General features: G+C 27.3%; 1 protein-coding gene across 3 annotated transcripts; it reads right to left on the reverse strand.

Moving 5' to 3' along the window:
• Positions 1-337: 337 nt before the first annotated feature.
• LOC119686143 (transmembrane protein 165) lies at positions 338-26885 on the reverse strand. 3 transcript variants are annotated; one of them, XM_038100623.1, is made up of 6 exons: positions 26873-26885; positions 13376-13701; positions 12875-13312; positions 6147-6812; positions 3275-3457; positions 591-770 (listed from the first exon to the last, which is right to left on the reverse strand). In XM_038100623.1, the coding sequence occupies exons 2-6, from the start codon at positions 13553-13555 to the stop codon at positions 591-593; spliced, it is 1647 nt and encodes a 548-aa protein (XP_037956551.1). In that variant the 5' UTR covers positions 13556-13701; positions 26873-26885. The 3 variants fall into 3 exon arrangements, with proteins under 3 accessions (XP_037956552.1, XP_037956551.1, XP_037956553.1); XM_038100624.1 differs by lacking the exon at positions 26873-26885 and having other exon boundaries at positions 338-770; positions 13376-13555; XM_038100625.1 differs by lacking the exons at positions 6147-6812; positions 26873-26885 and having other exon boundaries at positions 13376-13555.
• Positions 26886-27140: the final 255 nt, after the last annotated feature.

Here is a 27140-nt window from a genome sequence, read left to right on the forward strand (position 1 = left end):
TTTTACTACAATATTACATTAAACACATATTTAATTTATTTTATATATTCACAAAACAAATATTATTTATAAATAATATTATTAAATATATTTTAACAAAAAATGTAATATTATTTAAATAAATTCTAAATTACTTTTGAATACAAATCGTAAAACAAATTTAAATTTAAAATTACACGGAATTTTTTTTAGCAATTTGTTAATATATGTGCTGTTTTATTATATGAATCTAATGATATTTGTTTTATGTTTTTTGCACAAATTAAAGAGCAATATTTTCAACAAAATAGTGTAATTTGCATGTCATTAGATAATAAAATTTTGTTCTATAGTAAAATTAACGTCATGGATTTAATTTATATAGAATTTTATATACTATTATTTTTGAATAAATAGAAGAAAGGCACTTTATATCAGTTGATTCTTGACGGCACAGAAAAATTAAATTAAATTTTAATATAAACAAAAACTAATAATAAGTATGTTATGTATATCTACTAATTACTAACAGACATAAGCCATTTAATTTAAATCCTTTTATAATTCTTTTTGTAAGTAAATTACTCATTTATGTTATGTATGTCAAGTACTTAAATGTCATCTGGTTGTACGATGAGTGCGTACAATGCAAATCCTAGAAATACAATGCCACCGACAATGGTAACGGTACGCACTGATATTTTAGCAGCAACAATGCGTCCACCAATTACAGCTAAGCCAGTGCAAATAGAGTGACCAATAATACCACCAACAGTGACACCATACACATTCTGAAAAATAAATATTCATTTATATATATAAATTTTTTTTTCTAATTTCAAATAAAAGCTATGCTGCCAGGTATAAATGGGATATTCAAAATCTTGAAAGAATATTTGATTTCTTAATATATAATTAAATTGTTTTTATAATATAAAATTTTCGATAGACTGCTTCTACTATTTTGTTCGCCAATTCCGTCTTTTTGTTACATAACAAAGTTGTGTTCTGCTCCAGTAACTTTATATATATCTTCTGATCAAAAAAGAACGAGAGGCCTATTTTCGAATTCCAGCGCTAATCCAATCGGTAAATTTTTTTATTTTCACGCTGGCAACACTATTATACACATTCTATCAATGTTTAACTCATATCGTACTATTAGTTTTTGTTTGGCGTCTATAAAAGTCTAAAAATTTTCGTGTGGCGATTTTTATAATGGATCAAAAATTAGAACAACGTGCGTGCATCAAATTTTGTGTTGCAGGTGGATTCAAGTATGCCGAAACTGTTAAACAATGTTAAAATTGATTTGTGTGTCGCAACCACGAGTATACGAATGGTTTAAAAGGTTCAAAGACGGCCGTACAAGCTTGGACCATGATGAGATCTCTGGCCGCCCAACAACATCTGTTACTAAAGAAAACATTGAATCGGCGAAGCAGATCGTGTTGGATAATCGTTGCGAACCGATTAGAGAGATTGCAGTGTTGTTGGGTATCTCATATGGATCGACCGAACACATTTTAACTGATGTTTTGGGTTTGAAACGCGTCGCTTCTCGGCTGGTGGCAAAAAAGCTGAATTTCATTCAAAAAAAGCTGCAGTTTTCTCCATCAAACCTCCATTAATATCATCAACAAAGCACCGTACTCTCCAGATATGGCCCGTGTGTTTTTTTCGTCTTCCCTCGACTCAAATTTCCATTGCGAGGAACGCGTTTTGAGACCATAGAGGCCATAAGGTAAAAATCGCCACACGAAACTTTTTCGACTTCTTTGTATAGACGCCAAACAAAAACTAATCGTACGATATGCTTGTATGCGTATACGATATGAATGTATATAATAGTGTTGCCAGCGTGAAAATAAAAAAAATTTTCCGATTGGATAAAAATTAAAAATTAAAGTCCTTTTTTAATCACAAGGTATAGTTAGTACATGCTTCCTATATCAAAACGCCACAAACGTTGTAGGTGACTCATTGTTCAAAGATATGAACACATTTTAAAGGGGTGTAGTCTATTTTTTTCTGTTATAGATATATTATTTTACTGAAATGTCTATCAGTAAAAAGCCTTCAATAATAAAGTTTAAATTATTCAAATACAATTTAAATAATTTCTTTTTAGAAAAAGACATAGTAAATAGTTCCCTTTAGATGTTATTTTTAGAAAAACTGTGGAAAATATATTTACAATTGAATAATAGAAAAGTGAAAAATATATTTGGTTTTAAGGCTAAAATTCCGAATATACAAAAATAAAATCAACTGTAATATTCACGTCTATGAAATAAAATAACACATTTGACATCAAATCAAAAGATAGACTAAAAACTGGTATTGGTATAACTGACGTTATTTTTAAATAATTTGCATCTCAGTTAATATTGATAATGGACCGGGTCCCTTTCAATACTGTTTTTGTTATCAAAACAAATCTTAGATAACAAAAATGTTTTTGTTATCTAAGACAAATGGTAACCTCATTTATATATTTTTAATACAAAATATCCTGTATACTGCCAGATTTAATTTAATTTCGTCTGTATGAAATAAAATAAAACTTAATCCTAAAAACTAATTTTTTTTATATTCATAAATAAATATTATTTAAAATTCTTTTCTTATCTAATTAGTGGTTTTTAAGGAAAGAAAAGTGTATCATTTACAGGTATTGATTGGTATGTAAACACTTTATATATATATGTATAATTTTTTATATACACACTGTTTTATAATTTATTATATAGAGAATGTTTATTCAAAATTTTTATAATTTCTCCGAAGTTTTAATGGTCTAAAAATTTGTACATGACTTTAATCATATACAAAATATGGACTAAACCTTTTTCAGCTAGATTTTTCTTTGATACCCTGCACCTCGGTTAGCATTGGAAATTAACAACTGCTCCCATAGATTTTTGTGTTATTTTGTATTTAGCTAGATAACATCTTATTATATTCAGCATAGTTATATACATACAGCGACAAACATAATTATTGCATTTTTAGCACTGTTTTTATCCCACTAATGATGCGATTTTTGATTAACAAACATTTTTTTAGATAAAATGCTTAACCTGCAATTAAATTCATTTTATTTCATTATATTATCTCTTACTTTTAATATATGAAAATTAAGAAACCAAACAAATTTATTTTTGTTAATTAAAAATCGATATTCTTAACGGGGTAGAATAAACGGGTGCTAAAGGTTCTATATGCTTGTCGTGCCATTAATAAAGTTCGTCACTGTTTATATATATCCTTATTTATGTTCGAGGTAATTTACCTTACTAGCAGCCAAAATAATTGTTGTCAATTGAGAACGATCACCCCATTCTGCTAAAAATGTCATAGTAAAAGCTTGCATCAAAACACGTAACGTCAAATAGGTTGCACCTTTTTTCGATGCCTTACGTACAACTCCACTTTCAGGATCTTGTACCAGAGTAGCGGTAACATCACGTTCCAGCTGTGAATAATAATTTAAGCTTTTTTATTATTATTATCTGTTAAGAATGTTTAAGTGAATATTTAACAAGAAAGTGTACGAGTATGAGTGAAAAGCGGTGCAGAAAAGAAAATAATGGTTTGTAGTAACAAAACCAATATATTGAAAAAAAAAAAAAAACTAAGAAATTTACAAAAATACATTAAATCATTAATTAAACTGAATTAAAAAAAGTTAAAAATTCAAATATTTTAGGTTAAAAGTAAAATACATAATTAAAAACGATCACTTCTTTGAAATACAATATAAACGTTCCCGCAATTCAAGGCGTTTCAAAGGAAAACATTATTTGCGCCTCAAGCATTAGCAAGAATAATAAAATTTTAAACATATAAAATAAGTATTGTATCTTAGACTTTTTTTTGCATATTATGTGGATTTAATATTTTTACAGCATTATTAAAAATTGTACAAATATTACAAATGTTATGTTTATATTAAGTACACAAACATCACAGATTAGTTTCGAAGCTTAAATTTAGTAAAAAAAATAGACAAACGGCGGAGTGGTGAATTCTTTTTTTTCAAATGGAGCTCTCCGAATTATATATATCTATTAGAAGAAATGAAATATATATATATATCTATATCTATCAATACTTATATATATCTATCAATACTATTATATATATCTATCAATACTTGTATACGATTTCAGGTAATTGACTTGACATTATTATATGTTAGATTTTACAACAGCGTTGAGATGGTGAAACTGTAGTAATAGTACTAAATCAATTATTTCTGCTTTGCGTAAAGCTATTAAGTTTTTATCATATAATATCATATAATCATATAATAATAATATCATATAATAACTGCAAAAATTTATTTAATTTAAATTGTCAGCATACAAAAAAAAGTTATTGATTATTTTTATATTGTATTTCTTCAAGAATTTGTAGGAAGACAATCACAACTATAGCAGCTCATATAACGAAGTTAAACGTAGTGAAAAAAAATGAAAAAATATGAAAAATATCTATAAATAAATAAATTATTATTTATTAAGGAATTTTTATTAAAAATTCAAATTATTAAAGGTAGTAAGATAGTGATAGTTTCAATCTCAACATCTTAATTTAAACCAGTACTTTAAAAATTAAATTAGACTTTTTATAATTATAAAATTTACACTTTTTAAATATATAGTTTTATTTAGAAAGAATATTATTTTATGTTCTATGACAAGAAATCTATTTCGAATAGAAAAAGGTGGTAATGTGAGAAAATTAATAAATCTATAAAAATTTTATTAATCAAGTCAATTTTTGGGAGATCATACAGTTCTGTGTAAAAAATAAATATGTAAAAACTAAAAATTTAACAAAATATATTTATATTAAAATGATTAGTTTTGTATTTAATTATTCAAAGTGCAGGTCAATGATAACCAGACGTGTCTACATTTCTATGTTCTGAATACTATAGTTTATACGACAATATGTTTTTTTTATTGTTAAAAAAAAAAATTTTCACTAGCATTATAGGTACTAATAGGCAATTTTGTATACCTTATAGATATATAACGTAAACAATAATAATAAATAATTTCTTTTTTAATAATTTTTAAAAGAAAATATCAAATGTTAGAAAGGTTGGGTTTAGTTGGGTTTAATTTTGTATTTCTTTGCATCGTAATATACATGAAGCAATATGTTCTTTAAAAACACTATAATGATTTAGACATGATCTACTTTTTAACTCCCTAGTTTTGATATAAATACGAAAACAATTTCAAGTTTAAAGTCCTCGCCTGAAGACAGAATATTTATATATCTCTTGGAAACAAAAATTTGCTTTTAACTATTAACAGTGGCTTAGACAGAATTGTGCAAAGGGGAGTATGCTAGAAAATAGTTTTCTTTAGCAGTGTAAAATCTATAAATTATAGTATCAAAGGCATACATTCTCGATTACTTAAGACTTTAAGACTAGTTTTAATACAATATCTTCTAAATTAAAGAGTAAAGAAGTACTATAAGGAAATTAATTCTTATTCAATTATAGAAAAATTTATTTATTGACAATAATAAACTTTTCATTATATTCGCTTCATTCTTCAAACTTAAATGAATTAAATTTTGCTTAATTTAAGTTACAAATTCTATGAAAATTTTAATGTTGTGTACTATTTTAAGATTTATTGTTATGACTGCGTATTAGTCTTAATTTTGTCTTAATTTTTTTAATATTTTAATATTTTAATTGGTTCGAATGCTTACACATATATTGGTATATTCCTTTAATAAATTTCTTTATTTAGTTTAAATGGTCTAATGCAGAAGTTTTTTATGTTATTAAAATGAGTCGAAATTTAATAAACAATTAAAGAACAACACAACACTATCAAAAATTAAGAAACACATGCTAACAAACACAAAATGTAATAACAAAATTTTAAGGAACAAAATGTGGAGTTCTTAGAAAATGAAAAAAAAAAAATATATATTGAGATATAAGTCAAGTGTGGCTCAAAAGATACAAATGCACTGTGGTGGTGGCACATATGACATACTTTCGTTTATGGATGCAGTACATTTGCATTACTCATTGATGTTACCTACACGAGTATGTATGTATGTGTTTGTGTTAAAGTGATTTGTTTATAAATTTTGCTATTTTTAAATTATGAATTTAGTTTTCTAACCCGCTTTTTGTTTCCGCCAATTTGTTTCAACTCGCCAATTGGCTGTCCAGCAGCTCCAGTTGAGCTGAGACTTAAGTTACTATTATTTATGCTATTAATACTCGTGCAATTGTTTGTGCCAGCAACGTTGCCATTCTTGTTCAACATAACTGCAGCTGAAGCGGATGCAGAATGCACCAACGCAGCAGCTGAATCATCCTTCGATTTTTTGTTATTGTTGTTGTTGCCTTGATTCATATCACCATTGCTGTTCTTAAAATTAAGCTTATTAGAACTATGATTAAAATCATCACAATTTGTTTGGTTTGTTTGATTCGATGAAGCTATCGATGATATGGCAGGACTGCTATGAAAAGTCGACATTTTAATAGAAACACCACCGTTGAGGAAGACATCATTTTCATTGCATTCGTTGCCAGAATCATCATCATTATTGAGATCACAGCCATTATTGTTTATATTATTATTGTTGTTGTTATTGTAATTCGGTTGTTTACGTTGACGATGTTGCATTTCGGTATTTTTAACCCGTTGAGGTAGTGTAGTATTGGACGTCTTGGTAACAGCGCCAGCGCTGTCCACTACACTTCCATCCTCTTTATCTGAGTTGCTATTCTTGCGTTTAGTATCGGTATCTTCATATTTGGAACGTGTTGCACGTAAAAGCTGCATATATGATTTTGTTTATAAACAATTTAAATTTTGTATTTTAAAAACAATTAAAAAATAAATTTTGGTTCATTTTTTTGTAGTTAAACATAAGAAAAACGGTAGAAAACAATTAACGGCTTAATTTAGAAATTATTAAATTATTATTCGATTAAATCAATTTATAAATTAATCTTTTAATTTTGTTAATTTAAAATTTGCAAAAATAAAAAGCTTCATAAAACAAAAAGAAAACTTGTTGGGGAAATGAAAATGAAAGTGTTTTGCAGAATATATAAATATTTTATATACATATTGTTTTTTCATTATTATTTAACGTGCAAAAGTTAGTAACAAATACACAAAAAGCAGATCGTGTATTATATATATACAAAGATATTTGTGTGGACTCACAGAATTGGAATTTGTTTTAGTGAAGAATTTAGCCAATAGTAGTGAGTAGGCAATTGAATTGCACTTATTGCAATTATTAATTACTAAAGTGATTTAATAAAAATTTAAAAAGCTATAAAAATATTTGAGTATACTTTGCAATCAAAAATTTATTCAAAATTAAAGTATTAAACGATTTCTCAACTGCTGATCAGAAGAATTTGTTGCAATAAGCATTATTTTTGTCAGAGGTGCAGCGATTTAATACTGGGATAATATAAGAAATACTATGTAAGTATATATTTTAAGAAAATCGATAAATCTCAAAAAACTTTTTTAAATAAAAATTTTATTTTTTAATTTTAATTAACGTAAAATATAGAGACAGTATTTAATCCAATGTTACATTATGTTATTAAACATGTTGCTAGACCAGGAAATAGTTGTAGTTATTCAGAATTGATAAATGGAAATATCGATTATATAGAAAATATAAAAAGTATCCACCGATTTTTGCCACTAGATTGTACCAGTATCGTGGCAACAGTTATTCAATTATATCCAACGAAAGATGACATTTCAAGCTATATTCTTTGTGAGGATAAACTGCGGAAAACATGTCGAAAAATGTATGTGGTTTACGATGAAGTAGATTGCTCGATTTCGTTCCAAAAATTTCAATGTCGAAAATGCAACCCGCGCTAGACAATCAGTCCCTAAAAAAGTCAATGAAATTTTGGAATTGATGGAGCAACACCTCTATGCAAGTCGTCAGGAGATAGCGGAAGCACAAAACATTAACCACATGACAGTTTGAAATCATTAAAAAGAAATATGATTAATAGAACTACTATCAGTGAAACGCTGCTGATAGGCAACGAAATTGAATTATTTTTGAAGTGAACCATTATAGCCCACAAAAAATGGATTAATTATGCTAATATCCAACGCAAGCGATTATAGTCAACAGCCAGTGCCGTTTCAAATAATAGATTGACGATACACAAGCGTTCATTGAGTGATTGTTGGGATTGGAAGGTAATTGTCTATTACGAGCTGCTTCTTCTTGATGCAACGATTAATTTGGTATTCAACTGTTCATAACTCGATTCCAAGAAAAAAGAGAAGGACACACATCTTGGATGATTCGAAAAAATGGACAGAATTTGGTTTGGTAAATCTGCTTAAAAAATTAAATTTTAGAATATTTAGTATATTATATAGTATTTAGAATTGAAATAAGATGACAGTCATAGAACAATACAATAGACGAATAAATCTTTAGATGAATTTATAGTTTAAAGTATCTTGGTATATTTATAAAACCTTCATCAATAAAAAAAATTGCACACAAGAATGAACCCTAGCAGCGAGTCGAGTATAATATATATCGAATTATGATATGTAATAGTAATAATCATAGTATTGATTGGCAAAGTGTAGCGTAAACTAAGTATATATAAACCATTTAAAAGACCAACATTACTTTACAAAATTGAAGTTTATATTGCGTCTATTTAGGAAAAAAATAAAAATATTTCAGCATAAAACGTACCGCGAAAAGTCTTTCCCTTAATAAAAATGTCAAAACGAAGTTATAACCTGGAATACAAACAATACGAATTTTCGGAATTTGCGATCAAAATATTAGTGTTAAATTAGAAAAATATAGTAAATATCCACATAAAAAATAGATATTTATAAAAATCACATTGTTACCTAACTTGAGTAATGTTATTGTTCGGGTGATCATGAAATTACATCGAGAAGATAACCTGATTTGCATTCACTTAATATCTTCTACCTTAGTTCTTAAAACTTTAGAAGTTACTAATTGGAATACAATGACATTTGATAGAGAGGTATGGAGAAAAGTCCAAAATTTTACCCTGAGCTAAGTGATAATGAAAAGATAGACAAAGACATGCTGAAATACAAGGTCAGTATAGTAGCATTTGGAATTCAAAGAAAAAAATCTGAAGATTAGAAGGACTAATAAATTTTTTGAATGAAAAACGATTTGCTTAAATATAAAATAACTATAAAACAGTATTTTGTGTTCTTGGGAAAGCGCTTGAAGGTGTGAAAAAATTAGAAGAATTTCGTTATATACAAAGTCAGGTTCGTAGTGATGTTCAGAGTTCTTAGAATGAGTACCTAAAGGTTATATAAAAAGGAGAGAAGGTAGTTATTTAATTCTTCTCTGTACAGTGCATATCAACAAATTAATTAATTAATATGATAAATTAGTTTTTCTCTCAATCATTTCTGGTTTTCTTACAGTTTAGAGCGCAATTATATGCATATTTAACGAGCAATCTCGTAATATTTGTAATAAAATTAAGTATAATCATGGCATGTTTTCATTAAACACGTTAAATAAAAAATAGTTATTATAATAAATAATAGTTTCAATTTTGTTTTTTATCCTAAAGTATCGCGTTCAATCAGTGGAATTTGAATTGTTTTATTGTCATATAAATGGTTGTAGTTTGTGATTTGCACCTTAAAGCATTATTAATAAAATTGAAAAAATATTGTCGACAATCTGAACCAATATTTTTCTCACATCCTATAAATATATGGATATACGTATTTATGAGTTAAACTGCTATTATAAGTTTTCCCTACAATTTTATGTACCAAAATATCAATTCAAAGTTTCATAAATATTTTTCAGAAAATATGTATTATAGTGATCCTGTGTTCTGAGTTTATAATACTACTGTTAAAAATTCAATTCAAGTTATTAAAACAGATTGGTAATTTATAAAAATTATAGATACCAATATCTAATCAAAACATAATTATGAACAAAATGCCATATATGATTTTGAACATTTTTAAGTGTAAGATCCAAAATCTAATCAAATATAATTTTAATGTATTTTGTTAACAAAGTGAACAACTAGAACAAATAAATAGGTGAACATATGTACTACTATTACTGATAAATATCTGCTTCTGAAAAAATATTGTTTGAACTCTGTTGGGCTCATGTATTGAATCAGTTAAACAATATATATATAATAACACAAAGCATATATATATAATAACACAGGTAAAAAATTCTTTGAAAGCAATTAGATCACATGAAGTTAATTAGACTATATGTTTTCTTCGGGATATATATTGATATGAAAAAGTTTTGGTCGTTATATTTAAAATAATAATTAAATATTTTTTTGGATAATTGTGAAATAAATAAGCACATAAGAGTAGTTTTGAGTTTTTGGTGACACATATGATATCTAAAAATGTACAAAGGAATCCAAAAATAATATGCATTAATTTAAAGCTCAATATGATATGAAACCAAAAACTATAATACAAAAAATAACTTTACAGAAGTGGTTTGAAATATGGTCTTCAAGAACATAAAAATTAATAATTATTAAATTTTCACCATCATTAATAAATAATTTAATTAGATATTGAAAATATTTTCATTATAACGTGGACTTACTATTTTGGTGGATAGCAAAAATAATGATGTTGAAAACAAAATAAATAGCTTACAAAATTTTATTTGTCAAAATAAACTTGAAACAAACAGTTTACTTTTTTGCATTTTCCAATTAAATTAAGGTTGTACATATAGTATATGACAACTTCGTTGCTATTGCAAATTTGTTGTTTTTGCATTTGCATCATTGATTTTGGTTATTCTCATTAACAGTAGCTCATAACTAAACTCTATTGCATGAAGTGTTATCAAAAAAGGAACGAAAATTTTAAAATTGCCTGCGGTTTGACTAATTCAGGGTCTCGTATCGAAACTAAACACAAAATCGAAAAAATCGACACTTTGAACGGAGCGAAACCCGTAACCATATTAGTTCTGAAAAAAACATGTTGGCTTATTTATGTTCCATACCTTACAGTTCGGTATCTATAATATATACGAACAGTTCTTTATTTCGATAAAACTTTAATGAATGAAAGTTACAAGTTTAAGAATATTTATAAATAAAGAATCAAGAAGTTCGGTTTTTTATCAAATAAATTTGTTAGCTTTTCTTTTTAAAAGCATGAGTAAAACGATTTTGTTCATAAAAAAAAAGTATTTTGTATCCCAGAATTTATAAAAAATAATCATTCGAAAGTCGAAAATGGAAAGAAATCGTTATTTTTGTGGGAGAGAAAATCGGAAACGAACCTTTAATTTCTTTAAATCGAGTGAAAAAAATTTTTTGTTTAAAGTCCCCAAATAGAATCTTTTTATGTAATGGTTTTGAAATAAATTAGACTGTTGTGAGGATTAGTTTGAATTTGACGAACGAAAGAGCAATACAATAATATGATCAAAAAACTCTCAGAGAGATCAGAAATCTTTATCTGTGATAATTTATCACAGCTAGAATTTTGTGCATTTATGCTGAAGAATAACCATTGGAAAATTTGTTATAGACATGAAACGAAAGGTATCAAAATTTGCTCTCAAAATGTACAGAATATATTTAAAGTGGGTGGCACCTTGCGAGTTTTTTGAACGCACAGGAACTTTTAAATACAATAATAAATGCGATAAAGAAACTTGAGTGCACTGGAGTGCTAGATAAGCAGAGAAATTTGTTTTAATTTTAAATAAAATGCAGATTGTAGATAATTACTTAAACCAGTATATATCCATGTGTATGTGTAAAGCATATACAAATTTTGTATATTAACAAAGTTGAAATTGAATGTATTTATATGTGAGCAAGATGATAGTAAATTATTAATATATTTTTTTATTCCATTAAAAGCTAAAAGACTAGTTCAGAGGATTATTATACACATACTATATATATATATGTGCTTATCGTTAGTATTTGCATTTTATATGGTTTTTTATATAGAAACAAAGTAAACACATAGGTATTGTTATAACATCTAAGGTATAAGTAATACGAGTAAACTAAGTAGAACCAAATAAAGAGATCTTGTTCGTATATGACATGATTAAATTGAAAATTACTCGTTTTGCCAGTGTTTGGTCATAAATACATATAACGTAACAGAAAGTTAAGTTGAAGTGAATTAAGAGCTTTGTAGTTCTGTGTGAGAGTATTGCCTTAACATAAGCTTATGATATTTGTTTGTATATACATTTAAAAAAATAAGTTCATTACTTTGTTTACAATTTAATTGCATGAATTATTATTGACATATAATAGTATAACTTTTAAGAATCATTTTAAATTTAGTGAAACATGTATAAGTGCAGTTTAAATGAAAATCTCTTTAAAATTTCAGTCGATAAAAGCTTCTGTATTGAAGGTGATTTGTTTGCACGATTTTTGAGAATGTTTTAAATCAAACACTTTAGGTTAGTTCAACAAGTATGTCTTAAATGTTATGTTTATGCATGAAGTTAAGTCTACTAAGATGAAGTGATCGCACTGCACTAAAGTTAAGTCTACTAAGATGAAGTGATCGCACTGCCAAAACGTGTTGTTTATGTTTTGGTTTAGATACGTAACTCATTTTGCATCTAGGGTTATTGACCAAGTTTAATAGTTAGGTGAAAATAAATTAAAAAGTTAATAACACAAAAGCATATAAGAAACTTAAATAAAAAGCTTTACTTAAAGTAAGTAAACAAATGTTCTAAACTACTTTTTTGCAGTAGGCTTAAGTCAAATTAATACACCAATCAATAATTATCCACAAAATAAATATTTATAAGGAGTACAAAAACTTACCTCATCTTCACGCTTACGCAAGTCCGATTGCACCTCTTCCAGTTCTTCTTGTGCATCACCGGGTTTCATTTTATAACCATCGTATATCATTTTTAAACCGAAAATAGCAAATAACGCCGTTGATATATAATAAGTGTAAACCTTAGGAATAATAGTAGCCGCCATGCCAAATACAACTGAGAGTACGGTCATTAATGCCAGTGCTGATATGGCGCCAGTAAAAACAATCAACCGTGGGTGTCGCATTGCCATTATAGCAGCTATAAAGAATGTCTTATCACCTAATTCTGTAAATAATATTACAGATATAGATGCGGTAAACGCATCTACAAAACCATTCTTTCCTTTTCCATCTTTGGCTTCATCGGTATTTTGTGAATTTTTTGCAGCATCAAAAACGTTGTCATTGTTCGAGTCTTTATCAAATGGTGCCATATTCTAAAAATTATAATAGTAAAAAATAGAATAATAGAAAAATAATTAGAGTTGATAAATACTTACAGTCTGTACACCAATTATGTCGTTATTGTCATCGTCTAGTTTTGGTGCCACATCTGCTAGACAAATTGTGGAAAATGTAAGCACGGCTATCAGTGCCAGAAACATGTGTAGCTTCGCCGCGCGTTTCAAGTAGACATTACGTCTCGTTGTGTGCCAAAAATATGACTGATTCTGTGACATATTTTAGGCAGTATTTGGATTAAATTTATAAATATATACAAATTGGAACTATACGATACTAGTATCACAGTTCGAAGAACTTTCACTTTCTAATATTGATAGGAATTCACTTAATGCTTCAGTAATTATTCCACTGTGCTGGGCACCTGAAAGAGTAATAAGAGAATGAAAACATTTAAAACAATTATATGAGTTTTTCGATTAGTATCTATAATAGTGCTGTGACGTCTTTAAACGTTTACGGTTTGATAATGATAAGAAATATGTGTGCTAGATAACGGGTAGTTGACAAGTTATGAATATACATAAACATATTGACTAGTAACAGTTAAAACCACGCATAGTTGACTTTACCCAATCGAAGTAGAATCATGTTCTTGTGTTTAAAATTAATTAAATGATTTCGTTTATTACACACATCCAAATTTATTTCTTAGCTAATGTTCAATAACATTTGTTTTCTATTTTCTGTTTTTGTTCTATGTCTTATCTTAAACGACGTGACCATTACTGAAACACATTCCTATTGACTATGTTTTGATTACGTTTCTAATTAATTCTTATTTACCCAAATTGATTGATTTAAAGTGATTGCCGTTGCATGTGAAGATTTATATGACCTTTAGAAAAAGATTGTGGAATGATTTACAGAACTGCTCGTCATGCCCAATGAATAACTTATCAGATATGTGCAGTGATAAAACCGGCAAGTACGGGTAAATAAAATTCTCGACTGTTTATTTATTTTTAGTAATAAAATAATATTTGATTAATCACTATAACCACTATAAATGCTATAGAAGCATAAAGATATACAAGCACACAGCCAAGTTTAAATTCGTTATTCAACCATATGAGCACAGATAAATAAAATGTATTATAAAAGCAGCTTTACTCTATAGAGAGCTTTGTACAATTCTCCATATATGATAATAAAATTCATTGTAAAACTATTAAAAAATAAATAAACAAATAAGTACGAAAAAATATCCAACACAAGGGTATAAATTAGTAGAATATAAATAAGTCCAGAAAATGTTAGCGAAATGCAATAATTTCTCTCGGATTCTTTTTTCATTCTCAATAAAAATTAATGCCTTATTTATATGGGCAAAGAAATTTGTTTAACGTTATTAATTAATAAATAAATATTACATATAATATATTGAATATAAATAATTAATTACTTGTTTGCAAAATAGTTGCAATATATTATAAAAATAAATAAATATTAGAAATAATTGCTTAGTAGTAGTTGCTTCTATTAACATTTATATTTATATGAATATAAATTATATACTAATAAATTGCTTTTAAAAACGTTTACAGGTTCAAATAAAAAAGAATCAGATCTGTCATTCAGCTGTAATCACAATAAAAATAATACTTAATTTGGTTTCTAAGACTACTTTTTTTTGCTAACATAAGTTGAGTTTTTATAAATCAAAGATATATTAGGTATGTAAAAATAATAGGTAACATATGTTACAAAATAAAAACGATGTTCAATACCAGGGCTGTTCAAAGTGCGGTCTGAGAACCACATGTGACCCACGACATGTTAATAATCTACAACAATTACGCAAATTTTCATTTGGTGTATTGGTAAAACTACATTATTTTATTAAATTAATAAATTAATAAAACTATATTTAAAATTATGATAATATATTTATTTTTATCGGACACAACTATGAACATATGTATGTATTTGTTTCTGCGTTCCTCCAATTTGTATAATGATTTGTATTGGCCCGCAATTGCAAGTGGTCTGGACAGTCCTCTTCTATACAAAATAAACTGTATACAGATAACATATATTGGTTTAATCAGAGTAACGAGGCAAGTCAATGCACCGAAAACAGTCTGTGTGTATTATTATTAATAGAAAAGACAGTTAAGATTTACTATGCAGTCGTTGGAGATACTCCTAAGCTAACCATGACAAATTAAGACTATTAACCCAACAATATGTTTTAGTTTTCACTCCTCAAGGAAAGTTAAATTGGAGTACTTGATTCGTTTCTTTGCAATCTTAAAGTACGAGCAGAGATAAGATGGGCAGAAGTTTCATAGAATCTAAAGGTGTTGGTGTTCCAAAACCCATCTTCGAAAGGTGATAGTTAGGAGTATGTTCAATCAAAAAAAGAATTGATTAAGCTGAGTTCTGATCTATTTTAACTGAAAAACCACTCATTTTTATTACGGGTTCGAATAAGCTGTTTGAATTGCTTTCGATCTTTAAAGTTGGTCCAGACCTTTTTGAAGTAAAACTTAAACTGTATGTTTCTAAATAATGATGCAGTCTGATAAGTTTTGTTCATTTACATGGATTTATTCCAATCACTTTAGCAAACTTGTTAGCTGTTTCTTAAATGCAAATTTCTAATGCCCAGGTATTCAGACAAGTGTTATTTGTAGTGTTATTACTAGTTTAAAATCATTATACATAAAAGTAACAGGTTCTAAATTAGTCAAGAAAAAGTGCTCTTTTAACGAAAAAAAACATATTCCTATTACACATATTTCTTAAATTTGAACTCCTGCGACTATTTTTACTCATGTTTTGAAACCTGAAGAATTATTCTTAAGAGATTTACTACCAGAGAACATATAAAAAACGATTAAGAGAATTATTTTGAAGTTAAAATGTTTTCATATGGTCAAGAAAAAGTGTTGTTTTACTAAAAAAAATATCCGAGTGCAAATTTTCTAACAAGTTTTTCCTTAAGTTTGAATGTCTGCAACTATTTCCTATTTTGAAACCCAAGAATTGAACAAAAAAATTTACCATCAAATAGCAACTAATAGTGAAGAGAGAGTTTTATTTTGATTGTTGAATAAATCATAATATTCGGTTGGCTTGAATAAATTAGAGTATTATTAAATTACATGTACAGAGGTAAAAGGAATAAAGAAATAAATAGTATCGACTGTATTGAGCGATAAAAATAGCCAAATAAAATAAAAAGTTTTACTATGACTTTTTAACAATTTAAATTTAATTTACACAAAAACATAAAATGAATTTTACAAGTTCAGTTCATTAAGAAAGTCCACTGAAGAACAGCTCAAAATTGCTCCAAAATAGCAAAAAATAATTTTAAAATATATGTTGTTGTTGCGATGGTGCTCTTCTTTATTGAAATTCATTATAACGATGCCTTTAATGGCAGTAGATGAGGGGCTTCATGTTAGAGCTTAAGAATAGCATAAGGACGAAAATACTTAATTGCGCTGAGAAATTCGGACGTGCCGAATATGGCACGAATTATATACATTTTTTAAAGATTTACATCTTTAGATAGCAGATCAAAACAAAAAAATATTAATATATAATTACATATTTATACGTTATATATTATAAAATAAATTTACTTGGTTTAATTGCGAGTATAAAAATTTGTTAAACTGTAAGAATTTATTTAATTAATATCAATAACTGCACGTGTGATACTATTTGATGACTTTAAAGAAAAATGCTCTTATGTTTATTCACTCAAATATAATTTAAAATATTATAAATTAAATGATGGTAAAAAAATTCTTATCGGGTAAAAAAGTGTTTTTAATATAAAAAAGCCAGTTGAAATTCGGTTGAAATGGCAACGAACTCAAATCGAATTTATAAAATGTATTTATTTTCAAATTGTTGCAATATATGTACGTATGGTAGTATAAACATTTTTTTAAAAAATATTTTGTGGTTTAATTGGGTTTAACCAAAATGTATTTAGCTTGATTCTTTCATTAGTAACATTTAACCATATTTTTTACTTCATAATTAAATTTAATTTCCTTGCTTAATTGAAATAAAAACTAAGTCACGGACATTAAACATTTTCGTATGATGTTTATTTATTCTGATATATATATTTACTTAAATATCTTTTCATATGTATTTGCTTAGTGATGTTAATTATACACAATACAAATTTTTGTTTTCTAAAACTACTTAGTCATTTGAATGAAAAACGTGAAAATAATTAAGCAAATGTAAATAATGATACCTAAAATAATTCTGTATAAGATATTTTAAGTAAAAAGAATATTAGTTAAGAGCTTAATATAACGAATATGAATATGAATATGATTTGGGATTTATCATTTTTAGGTGAAGCACAGCCAAAAATTTTGTGAAGAACACTAAATCTTATGCACACAATCATATAAATGTAATCTTCGTCATTGTATAAGCCAACTGTTTTAAATCCTATAAGTTTATACGATCTCATTAAATATAATTATTCTAATATTAAATTATAGATTAAGTAATAAAGGAATACGTAATGTAGTTGAAAATTTTTGAATTATATACAAACCAATACTATTATACGAGAAATAGTTATTTGTTTTTATAGTGAAAAGCACAATATTATATGGTATATAGTAAGTAAATTCAATTTCCAAAAGTGGTAAAGTTCATATTCATTAGACCAGCAATATTTAAAAAGGATAGAAGGTAGTTTTAGTTTAATTAATTTCTTTAGATATATTTTGAACTGGTTTTCTGAGTAAAATCCAGTGGAACTAGTATATGGTATATCTCTTCAATACTATTTCCTTTTGTAGCGCTATCATGTTTCTATTTCATTCGATTTGCTCAGACTCTGGAGAGAATACAGTAGATTATCGACATTAGAACAAACGTTGCTAAAACAATTTTTATATTATTCTGATCATGAATACACTAACACAGTTGCGCACATAATCTAGGAAGTTTTTTTTGAACTAAATTGAATTAAACTTTAAAGGGTAATTTTTTTACTATCATGTGAAAGATTATATTATAAAAACTGACTACAGCTAAAGCTGGTAATATATTCCATATAATTGAGCTACAGTGAGAGTTTCCAGTTACTGTAGTTCAATCGTCCGCTGGGCAGTACATATGTTTGACACTTGTCAGACTATAAATACTTTGCTAAATATATTAATAAAAAAATCCCAATACATATATAATAATATTATTTTATTAATATAGTAATATTATGAATCGTATTAACATTATGTCATTAATAACTTTAATAAATATCGACTTCAATTACTATATTTTTGATCAATAATAATTAAGATGGTTTGCGGAGTAGAGCGAAATATATGTACATATAGTTTTAATAAACTATGTTTAATTTTGTTTGAAATATAATAATATATAAGTGCTTTAAAATTATTAAAAGTTTAACAATAAGACCTAAATCTCGGCCATAAAACAAATATATTAAAAATTATATGTATTAGTTATATACAATAATATAGGTAATAATATAATATATTTTAAAATAAAATACATAAGTTATATTTTATATTTAACAATATAGATTGGTTAAGGCTTCATATAGATCACTGAATATGTTAAAATTGTGAAAATTTTATACAAAATTTATAATTCTATGTTAGGTACTTATGACGTATAACGCATAATTATCTATCTGAGCGTACTATAGGTAAAACAAATCTCACACCGGTCTATTAGACAATATGCTATTGTGCAGCAATGGACACAAATCCACGTTGGTAACTACAAAAAACAAAATTCATATCACCATATGAATGCTCTGAACTCGACAGCGATTGGCTCGAAAATCTACAACTCTCAGAACCGAATACCGTCAGTATTCGTATGTCAAATCAAAATATTTTCGGTAGACATCTACTATCAGAAAACTTAAGTTACAAAAGCATAATTCTCATGTCAGACAACTTAGTAGCCATTAACTAACTTGTCGACCTCGAAAAATTCTGCACTGGTTTGGAAGGCAGTATAAGTCATAGAACCTGGTAGTTGTGGATCAAGCAATCCTACACTGGATACATGTAGATATTGGTTTTGATAGCAGCAAACTGGCTGCCAATTGGTTAAGGAAGCTGCTTCAAATAGGCCGAAGCAAGTTTTTGGAACCAGTAAAAATCACTTTATTAGTACAAGTAAATCATATTTCTCCAATAAAGCTAAACACAAATTTTCTAATTGCGGGAGCTTTAGTGTTACCGAACTCTTCTACCTGAACTATTTAGAGCAGAAAAGCAAATATCTGCTAAATCTATACAGATCCGATTTATAAGAATAAGAAGTGATAATTAGTCAAAAACCTTCTAAATAAGCATAGAGCGTGGTCACGACCTTCAACAATCGACGAATGCAGGCTATGTATGGAAGACACAGAAACATTTTTACATATCCTTGGGGAGAAGAATATATAGAAGAAGAGTAGAAGAAATTTCTATAGAAGTGTTTTTTATAGAAGAATTTTCTTTAAAAAGAATTAATCCGCGAATTAAAGTGGTTAAACATCGATCTGGAAAAGATCAAAGTTAAAGTTGAAGAAATCCTTTTGTAAATATGTATAGGGCATGATCAATGGACGTAGTATGACGAACAGTGATATCAAATATTAATACTAATAAGTATCTTATAACAATATGCAAATAATCCTCAGACTCTCGATGGCTTAAAAATGCACCAAACTATTGCCATAAGTTATTAAACATTACCTGATAACAATCAAGTAATGATGTTGTCATTCACATCCACTGACAAGGTCCAAACAATATATTTCAATAAAATTAGATAAAATCTGAATCACAATTGCGTTTTATTTATGTTTTATTCCAAGAACCACAAAATGGATAACCCTGTATGACTTTCTAAAACGTTTCTTCTATTTCGTAAGTATAAAATAAGAACCATCGCAGTAACAACTTCAAAATATCGGGAACTATTTTCAAACCTGCAATTTTGACAAGAAAAATTTCAAACTCTAATTGATTTCAGAATCTCCATACCTTAGCACACAGTTAGATAAATTTAACACTGATATTGTTGACAAAGTCACTATTATTGTAAATATTTATCATTATTTGTTTATTCAATTATTATTGATTGATAAATAGTAAAAATATTAAGAGCTCTTGATTTATTCTAAGTTTAACGTTCAACTTCTATTTTATAATAGAAATTTAGAAATTTTTATCTCTATTTACTCCGAATCATAACGCAAATTAAATTATTTTATCTTAGATTTTTTACTCGAAAATCATATATTAATCGTACAGTGATTATATGTAATAGTCTAGATATATAAATTGTATATATATATATGTTCGTATAGAATAATTTTAAATATAATAATTTGATAACGCTTTTCGAGCAAGTGTGACTTTCATCTTAAGTCATAAATTCTTATCTAAAACAAATTTGATATTTAAGCAAAAAGAACAAAATGTAGATAATTCAACTGCGATAATTTAGATAATTTTAGTAGTTAAATATTTGAACAAATTTTATATTCAATGAATCTGTTCATGTTTGTTTAAAACTGATAATTAGACTTGTATAAGTAGGGGATATATGTATATATCTCTTATGTATTTAAACAGCAAAATAATTAAGATAGAAATTAACATGAAAACGAATTTATCACGGCATATAAATTAAATTAGTGTATTATATTATTCTACTGCTTGTTTTGTTAAGGTTACATTTAAAAAGCTGTAAAAACAAGGTATACAAGCTAGTTTTGATGTTTCCAAAGCTTCGATACCCTTCACATTGATTTGATTCAGATTTGTTTAAAGTAAATTATTACCCATTTATTTACGATCTAAAGCAAGTATGCAGAAATTTTTTCTACAAATAATAGCTTTTAAATTTCAAAAAACATTTTGAAATTCATTTTGGGTAAATAATAATTAATATAGCTGTGGTTTATACGTTAGTCTTAAAGCTAACTAGTGGAAGCGCAATTGTTGATTTCGAATAAACGACAAAAGTTAATAAAACTCTTAAATAAATTTAAATAATGAAAATTAAGTGTACGTTGATTTAAAGTATCCACACATGGATCTATGGTTTTAAATTTTAAAGGGTTCAATTCCTAACATTTGCAATTTGCAAAAATGTTATATGGACAACTAAACTAGGATTATATCCTAAAGACTACTGGTAATGTATCAAGAATTCACTTGATGATAAAATCAATATCAAAGAGAACAGCTGTTACTTTCCATAAATTATTTAAAAACAAATGCTGTCCTTAATTGAAAATTATATTCTATATAATACGAATAGAAACAGTAAAGTATCTAAAAGTTGGTGCAGATTAATTTTAAATTTTATTATTATTTTTGATATTATATTGTCTTTAAAACAAATGAAATTAAAATAATTAATTTTTATGACAAATTTAAATGTTATAAATATTTCTGCACAAGTACTGAATACACTCTAAATAATCTTATTTACATTTTATAGTAAACAAAACCAAATTTGTTTGTATTGGATTTATTTTGTTATCAAATAATAAGGAAGTTAGCTTAAGTGAGTAATTTATTAGTGATTCACTATTTAATTTAACCTTATCTTTGGAATCCATTATTTTGATTTCAGTAGGAACTACTAAAATTTGAATGGGGCATTCAAAAACATATAAGATAAACTTAACATTTCATGTTGTTGTTTCTTTTACATATTTAATTATTATAAATTATTCAGCATTATTGAAACACTACTTCAATGAAGTAAGTACTCCTACTTCAATGTGTGTAATTGTAAATGCAATGTTCCAATACAAAGGAAATTCCATCCAATATTTAAATTTTAAAAAATATTTTTTATACATTCATAAGAAAACAACCCTGTCTATGTTTATTAATAAAAACAAAAAATAAAAACAATTGCACCTAATAACGGTTATTAAAAATATTTTATTGTGGTTTAAGTAATTGAACCACAGCAGCATGAGGGATTTTTATTCGTAGTTATCTCATAAATTAAATTACTGCCATTTTATAAGTTATAATTCCCACTTAATTTAATTTAAACCAACTATAAATAGGGTATGTGTATTTCATCATTTAGCAATGACCAGTTCTTTACAGTAAGCTCAGTGTTTGTGGTGAACTGTGCATTACTCTGCAATTGTTTTTTTAAAAGCACGTTGGTGGCACTTTTGATAACCGATGTATTCAGGAAAATATACATTGTGCATAGAATATATTCCATATAGACGAAAGTTGTTAAAATTACATATTATAAATCTTAAAAGATTGTAAACTTGCCGAGCCCGTGGTTTATAAGTTTTGATAAAAAAATCTTGAAATAATAAGTCTGCGAGCAAAATGTCATACCAAACTCAGGTGAATTCACCTAAGTGAATAATACATCTTAATATCTACATGACATTCAAGATATTATTATTATATATTCCTTGCTTTCAAAAATAATATATTATAAGTAAGGAAAAATTCAAGAAAACGATTTCAATGAGAATTAAATGGGCACATAAATGGACGAAACAAAAGTATCGAGCAGTACAATTCTGAAGCAGCTACATATGATCAGTACATTGTGTCAATATTAACACTGAAACTATATAGCCAGTTAAATCGATGAAATAATAAGCTCGGGATTTAAAAAAATCTCGCTAAGTATTTAGTATTGCTTAATACTTATATTTGTTTGGTACTGTTCAACCTCATTGGGTTTGGATATAATATAGAAAAGGGAAATATAGCTTTGGCAATTTAAAAGTAAAAACGTCATGATACCAGACGATACAATTTTCTTTGAAGAAGCGTAAAAGCTTCACTATACCGCACACTTATAGTACTGTGTTTAACGTATATAACTAAAATTTTAACATTAAACAAAACAAATGACAACAAACTAAAGAAATAGTCTTTAATACGGTTTCGGAAAATGTTTAAAGAGACAGCGGTATAGTCACGATATATAGAAAAATTGTCATACTGATAACTACAATAACAAATGAGCAAAGATAAATAAAAAAGTTATAAAAGCCAATGAAATCTATCACATAAAACGTGATATGTTAGTATAGTTGTGTATATACGAAATCATAGACTATGATTACATGCCACTTCTTTAAATAAAAATAAAAAAACGAGGTTATTAAACTATCTTATATAAAGTCATATAATTTAATATTTTATACATGAATAGTATTTGAATTCTGTATTTTGTAATATTGAATAGTACTGGTTGATATAAGAGAACATGATTATTTAAGGAGTCATAAATACATCGTTAAATGAAATAATTTCCATTAATCAAGCTTACTTTACCAACAAAATTCAGAAATATTATACATTAGGCGGTGAAAATTGAACAGTATCTACTCATAGATTGGTAATGGTACTATTACGAATAATTGTTGCTACATTAATTATTATATTATTATTAATCGAAATTATTAAGATTTACTATGTTAACATCGTATATAATATACATAAGGCTATATACGATATTTATATTAATAAACAAAAAATGTCTATTTAAACAAATGAGGCTAACATATAGAAACTCAAATTTTTTAACCATTCGTATAATTAATATAGGAACTCTATAACGTTCTTTGCCGGTAATAATTATGTTCGAAATTTCCCTGTCGAAGATGAAAATGGCAAAGGTGCCGCAAAGGAGAAGCAAAGCAGTGTGTGGTGGAGACATTTTGAACGAACTCCAAATATAGTGCATGGCGAAACTGATGAATTTGTAAAACGTAGGCCGCTAAGGATTATCTCGGCAGTATTATTAGTACTAATGATGGAACCATCATGGACTTTGAATCCCACCTACCCAAAGCAAAAAATACAATACAATAAGTTCTAAGATTAAGATCAATATTTTTAATGCATGTGTTAAAACGACTTTCTTATACAGCTAAGAGTCATGGTCTATCACTAGAATAAATATGAAGAAATTACAAATGTTCAAAGCGTAAATATCGTTGGCGAGGTCACACGCTTAGGAGACTAATCAATAGTATCCCTTATGGTGTACTGGAATACAACCCACAGGGCCAACGTAGGAGAGGTCGTCCTAAATTAATGTGGAAGAGAATGGTCACAACCGAAACGAAAATATACATTTACATTTATATATATATATATATATATATATATATATATATAACTTTATATACCATATATATATATTTATACACATAATTAAAAAGTGTTAATATACATGTTATACATACATTGTGACCGAAACGTTTCCGGAAATTTTAAATAAAACGCAAAATTCTTAATCTTCATCAATATTTATTTTATCTCCTTCAAAATATGCTCCATTAGAAGCGATACACAAATGCCAACGTTTCTTCCAATCATCAAAACATTTTTTATAGGCGCTTTCCGGTATGGCTTTGAGTTCCCTCTGCGAATTCTGTTTTACGTCTTATATGGATTCAAAACGCGTTCCTCTGAGTGGTAATTTGAGTTTGGGAAACAGGAAAAAGTCACACGGTGCAAGATCAGGTGAATACGGTGGCTGTTCGATGGTATTTATTGAATTTTTGGCCTTAAAATCGTTGATAATGTTGGCTCGGTGCGAGGGAGCATTATCGTCATGAAAAATCCATGAATTATCCTTCCACAATTGAGGCCGTTTACGGCGGATAGCTCTCACGACCGATGCCTAGCTCTCGTGCTATCTCTCTAACACTCACATGAGGATTTTGGAACACGATTTCCTTTGCCTTTTCAATGTTTTCGTCGGTGGTAGAGGCCGAAGGTCGTCCAGAACGCGGCATGTCTTCGACGGTCGTACGACCGTCCTGAAAGGCTTTGTACCACTCATAAACTTGAGGTTTCGATAAAACTGATTCCCCATAAGCCTTTTGTAGCATTCGCAACGATTCTGCACACGAAATTTCGTTCGAAACACAAAATTTGATGCAAACTCTTTGTTCAATATTTTTTCCATTGTTTTTTTCGCAACGCACTACTGAGGTGAACTGGTTTCAACAGCTGCCGTAAACGAACTGTCTGACAGATCGCGCTCATTTTTGGCATAGTAATTAAGGACAGTGCTGCCAAACTACATAAACTTAAAATATCGAAAAATATACAGCGCGCGAATTTTAAATGAGAATATCCGAAAACCTTTCGGTCTTAATGTATATACGTAAACATATAAGCATATAAGAAAAACTTTAAATTTCATATAAATTCAAATACAAAGTAATTGTAAATGGAAAAAATATTGCTTTTAATTTAAATATTAAATAAAATTAATAAAAAGTTATTAATTAATGCTACTCATATATTTTAATTTTAAACATATAAGCCACATTCTACATACTTTTATGAATGTACGACCTTGGCCGTGTAGCCAAGAATCTTTTTTAATTATAAAAGCTATTAACATTTAAGCAATATTCAAAAATAAATAATTTAAAATTGTTCGTGTATCGTATGATATTTGTTGATCTATATATTTATATAACAAAGTTATCCCCCACTTAACTACACCCCTGCGCATACGTGTCCCATACATTCCCGTTTGAATTCGAATGCTGGAGTTCATGTCGTTTGTATGATGAATTCCAGCTGTTCAAAACGTGGCATACTTTATTTTATTTTATTTCCATTTATTTGTAGGTTATTTTGCAATCAAATTGTTGATTTATATTAATTTTAATTAATGAGTACAAAGCATATTGTTGTTAGGAGGCAAAAGTTGATTTGAATTAATTTTAATAAATAAAAATAAATAATATCCATGTCACTCGCAAGGGTTGCGTTTGGCGGGACATCGCACGAGAGCACGAGTCTGGGAGAGCAGAGTGGAGTAAAAGCGCAGACACAAACTACTGAATTGATTGCTTGGAAAACTTAGCATTTTTATTTGAAGCTTTTTTGAATTAATTAATTTAATTAGCCAATTGTTAAAAAATTTATCTCAATGAATTAATTCAATGTTAAAAAACAATAACTTTAATATAAGTTGCTAATATTACAATCATTCGTTGAGTTAATAAGTTAACCTAATAAATAATTTTTTTTTAATTAATTAAAGCTACGTAGTTTTATTTGCACTTTTTTAAATTTTTTTTACAATCCTAGGTTTTTTTTTGTTCTCTTGTTTTGGTAACACAAATATTGAAATGTAATTTTTTCTGAATTTATTAATAAATTTAAAGCAACATGTTAAATTATTGCATTTATACGTGTCGAACTAATTAAATATTAATTGCTTAAAATTGTGTTGTTTTTTTATCATACAATACGGCATGGCACTGTTGTTTGTTTGTTATTGCATACATTTTCATTAACATTCACATAAATATCGGAATAGCTGCTGACGTAAAGCAGCGCAGCACGTAAGAACTTTTTCCAATATCTAAAAATAACTTCTTTTCAAGTTTAAATATGCGTATTTTGCACAAAAATCACAATGATTTGCTATATTTGTGTATTTTTCAATTTGCTTTCACATTTTATACATTCTAATATTATAATTAATGAAAATTCTTAGTAATATCCGAGCCGTTGCACTCGACTACTTACTTATGCTCTTTTCTTCTAACTAAATAAATTTTCCCAACAAATGTTCTGTCTGCTGAAAGACAGAATTGCCAGCATTGAGAATTGAAAATATAATAAAATTTCAAGGTTTTATAAAACAGACTTTTTTGGGTAATGACACAAAAATTTCTAATCAATTGATTACTACATTTATGCAAGTTTTTAATTCTATTATAAAACAGATCAACTTTAAAATTAATTTATTCAAAATTAATTATTATTAAGTATTAAATAAATTAATTTTAATTTT

The sequence above is a fragment of the Teleopsis dalmanni genome, chromosome 2 (assembly GCF_002237135.1).
Source record: "Teleopsis dalmanni isolate 2A chromosome 2, ASM223713v2, whole genome shotgun sequence".
Taxonomy (NCBI): Eukaryota; Metazoa; Arthropoda; class Insecta; order Diptera; family Diopsidae; genus Teleopsis; species Teleopsis dalmanni.

Bases quoted from the DNA above. Each gene is read 5' to 3' on its own strand.
- LOC119686143 (XM_038100624.1), bottom strand. From the start codon at position 13,555: ATGTCACAGAATCAGTCATATTTTTGGCACACAACGAGACGTAATGTC. The intron at 6,813-12,874 runs GTAAGTTTTTGT...TCATATATGCAG, and splicing joins TGCGTAAGCGTGAAGATGAG to CTTTTACGTGCAACACGTTC. The intron at 3,458-6,146 runs GTTAGAAAACTA...TATTATTCACAG, and splicing joins TTGGCGGAAACAAAAAGCGG to CTGGAACGTGATGTTACCGC.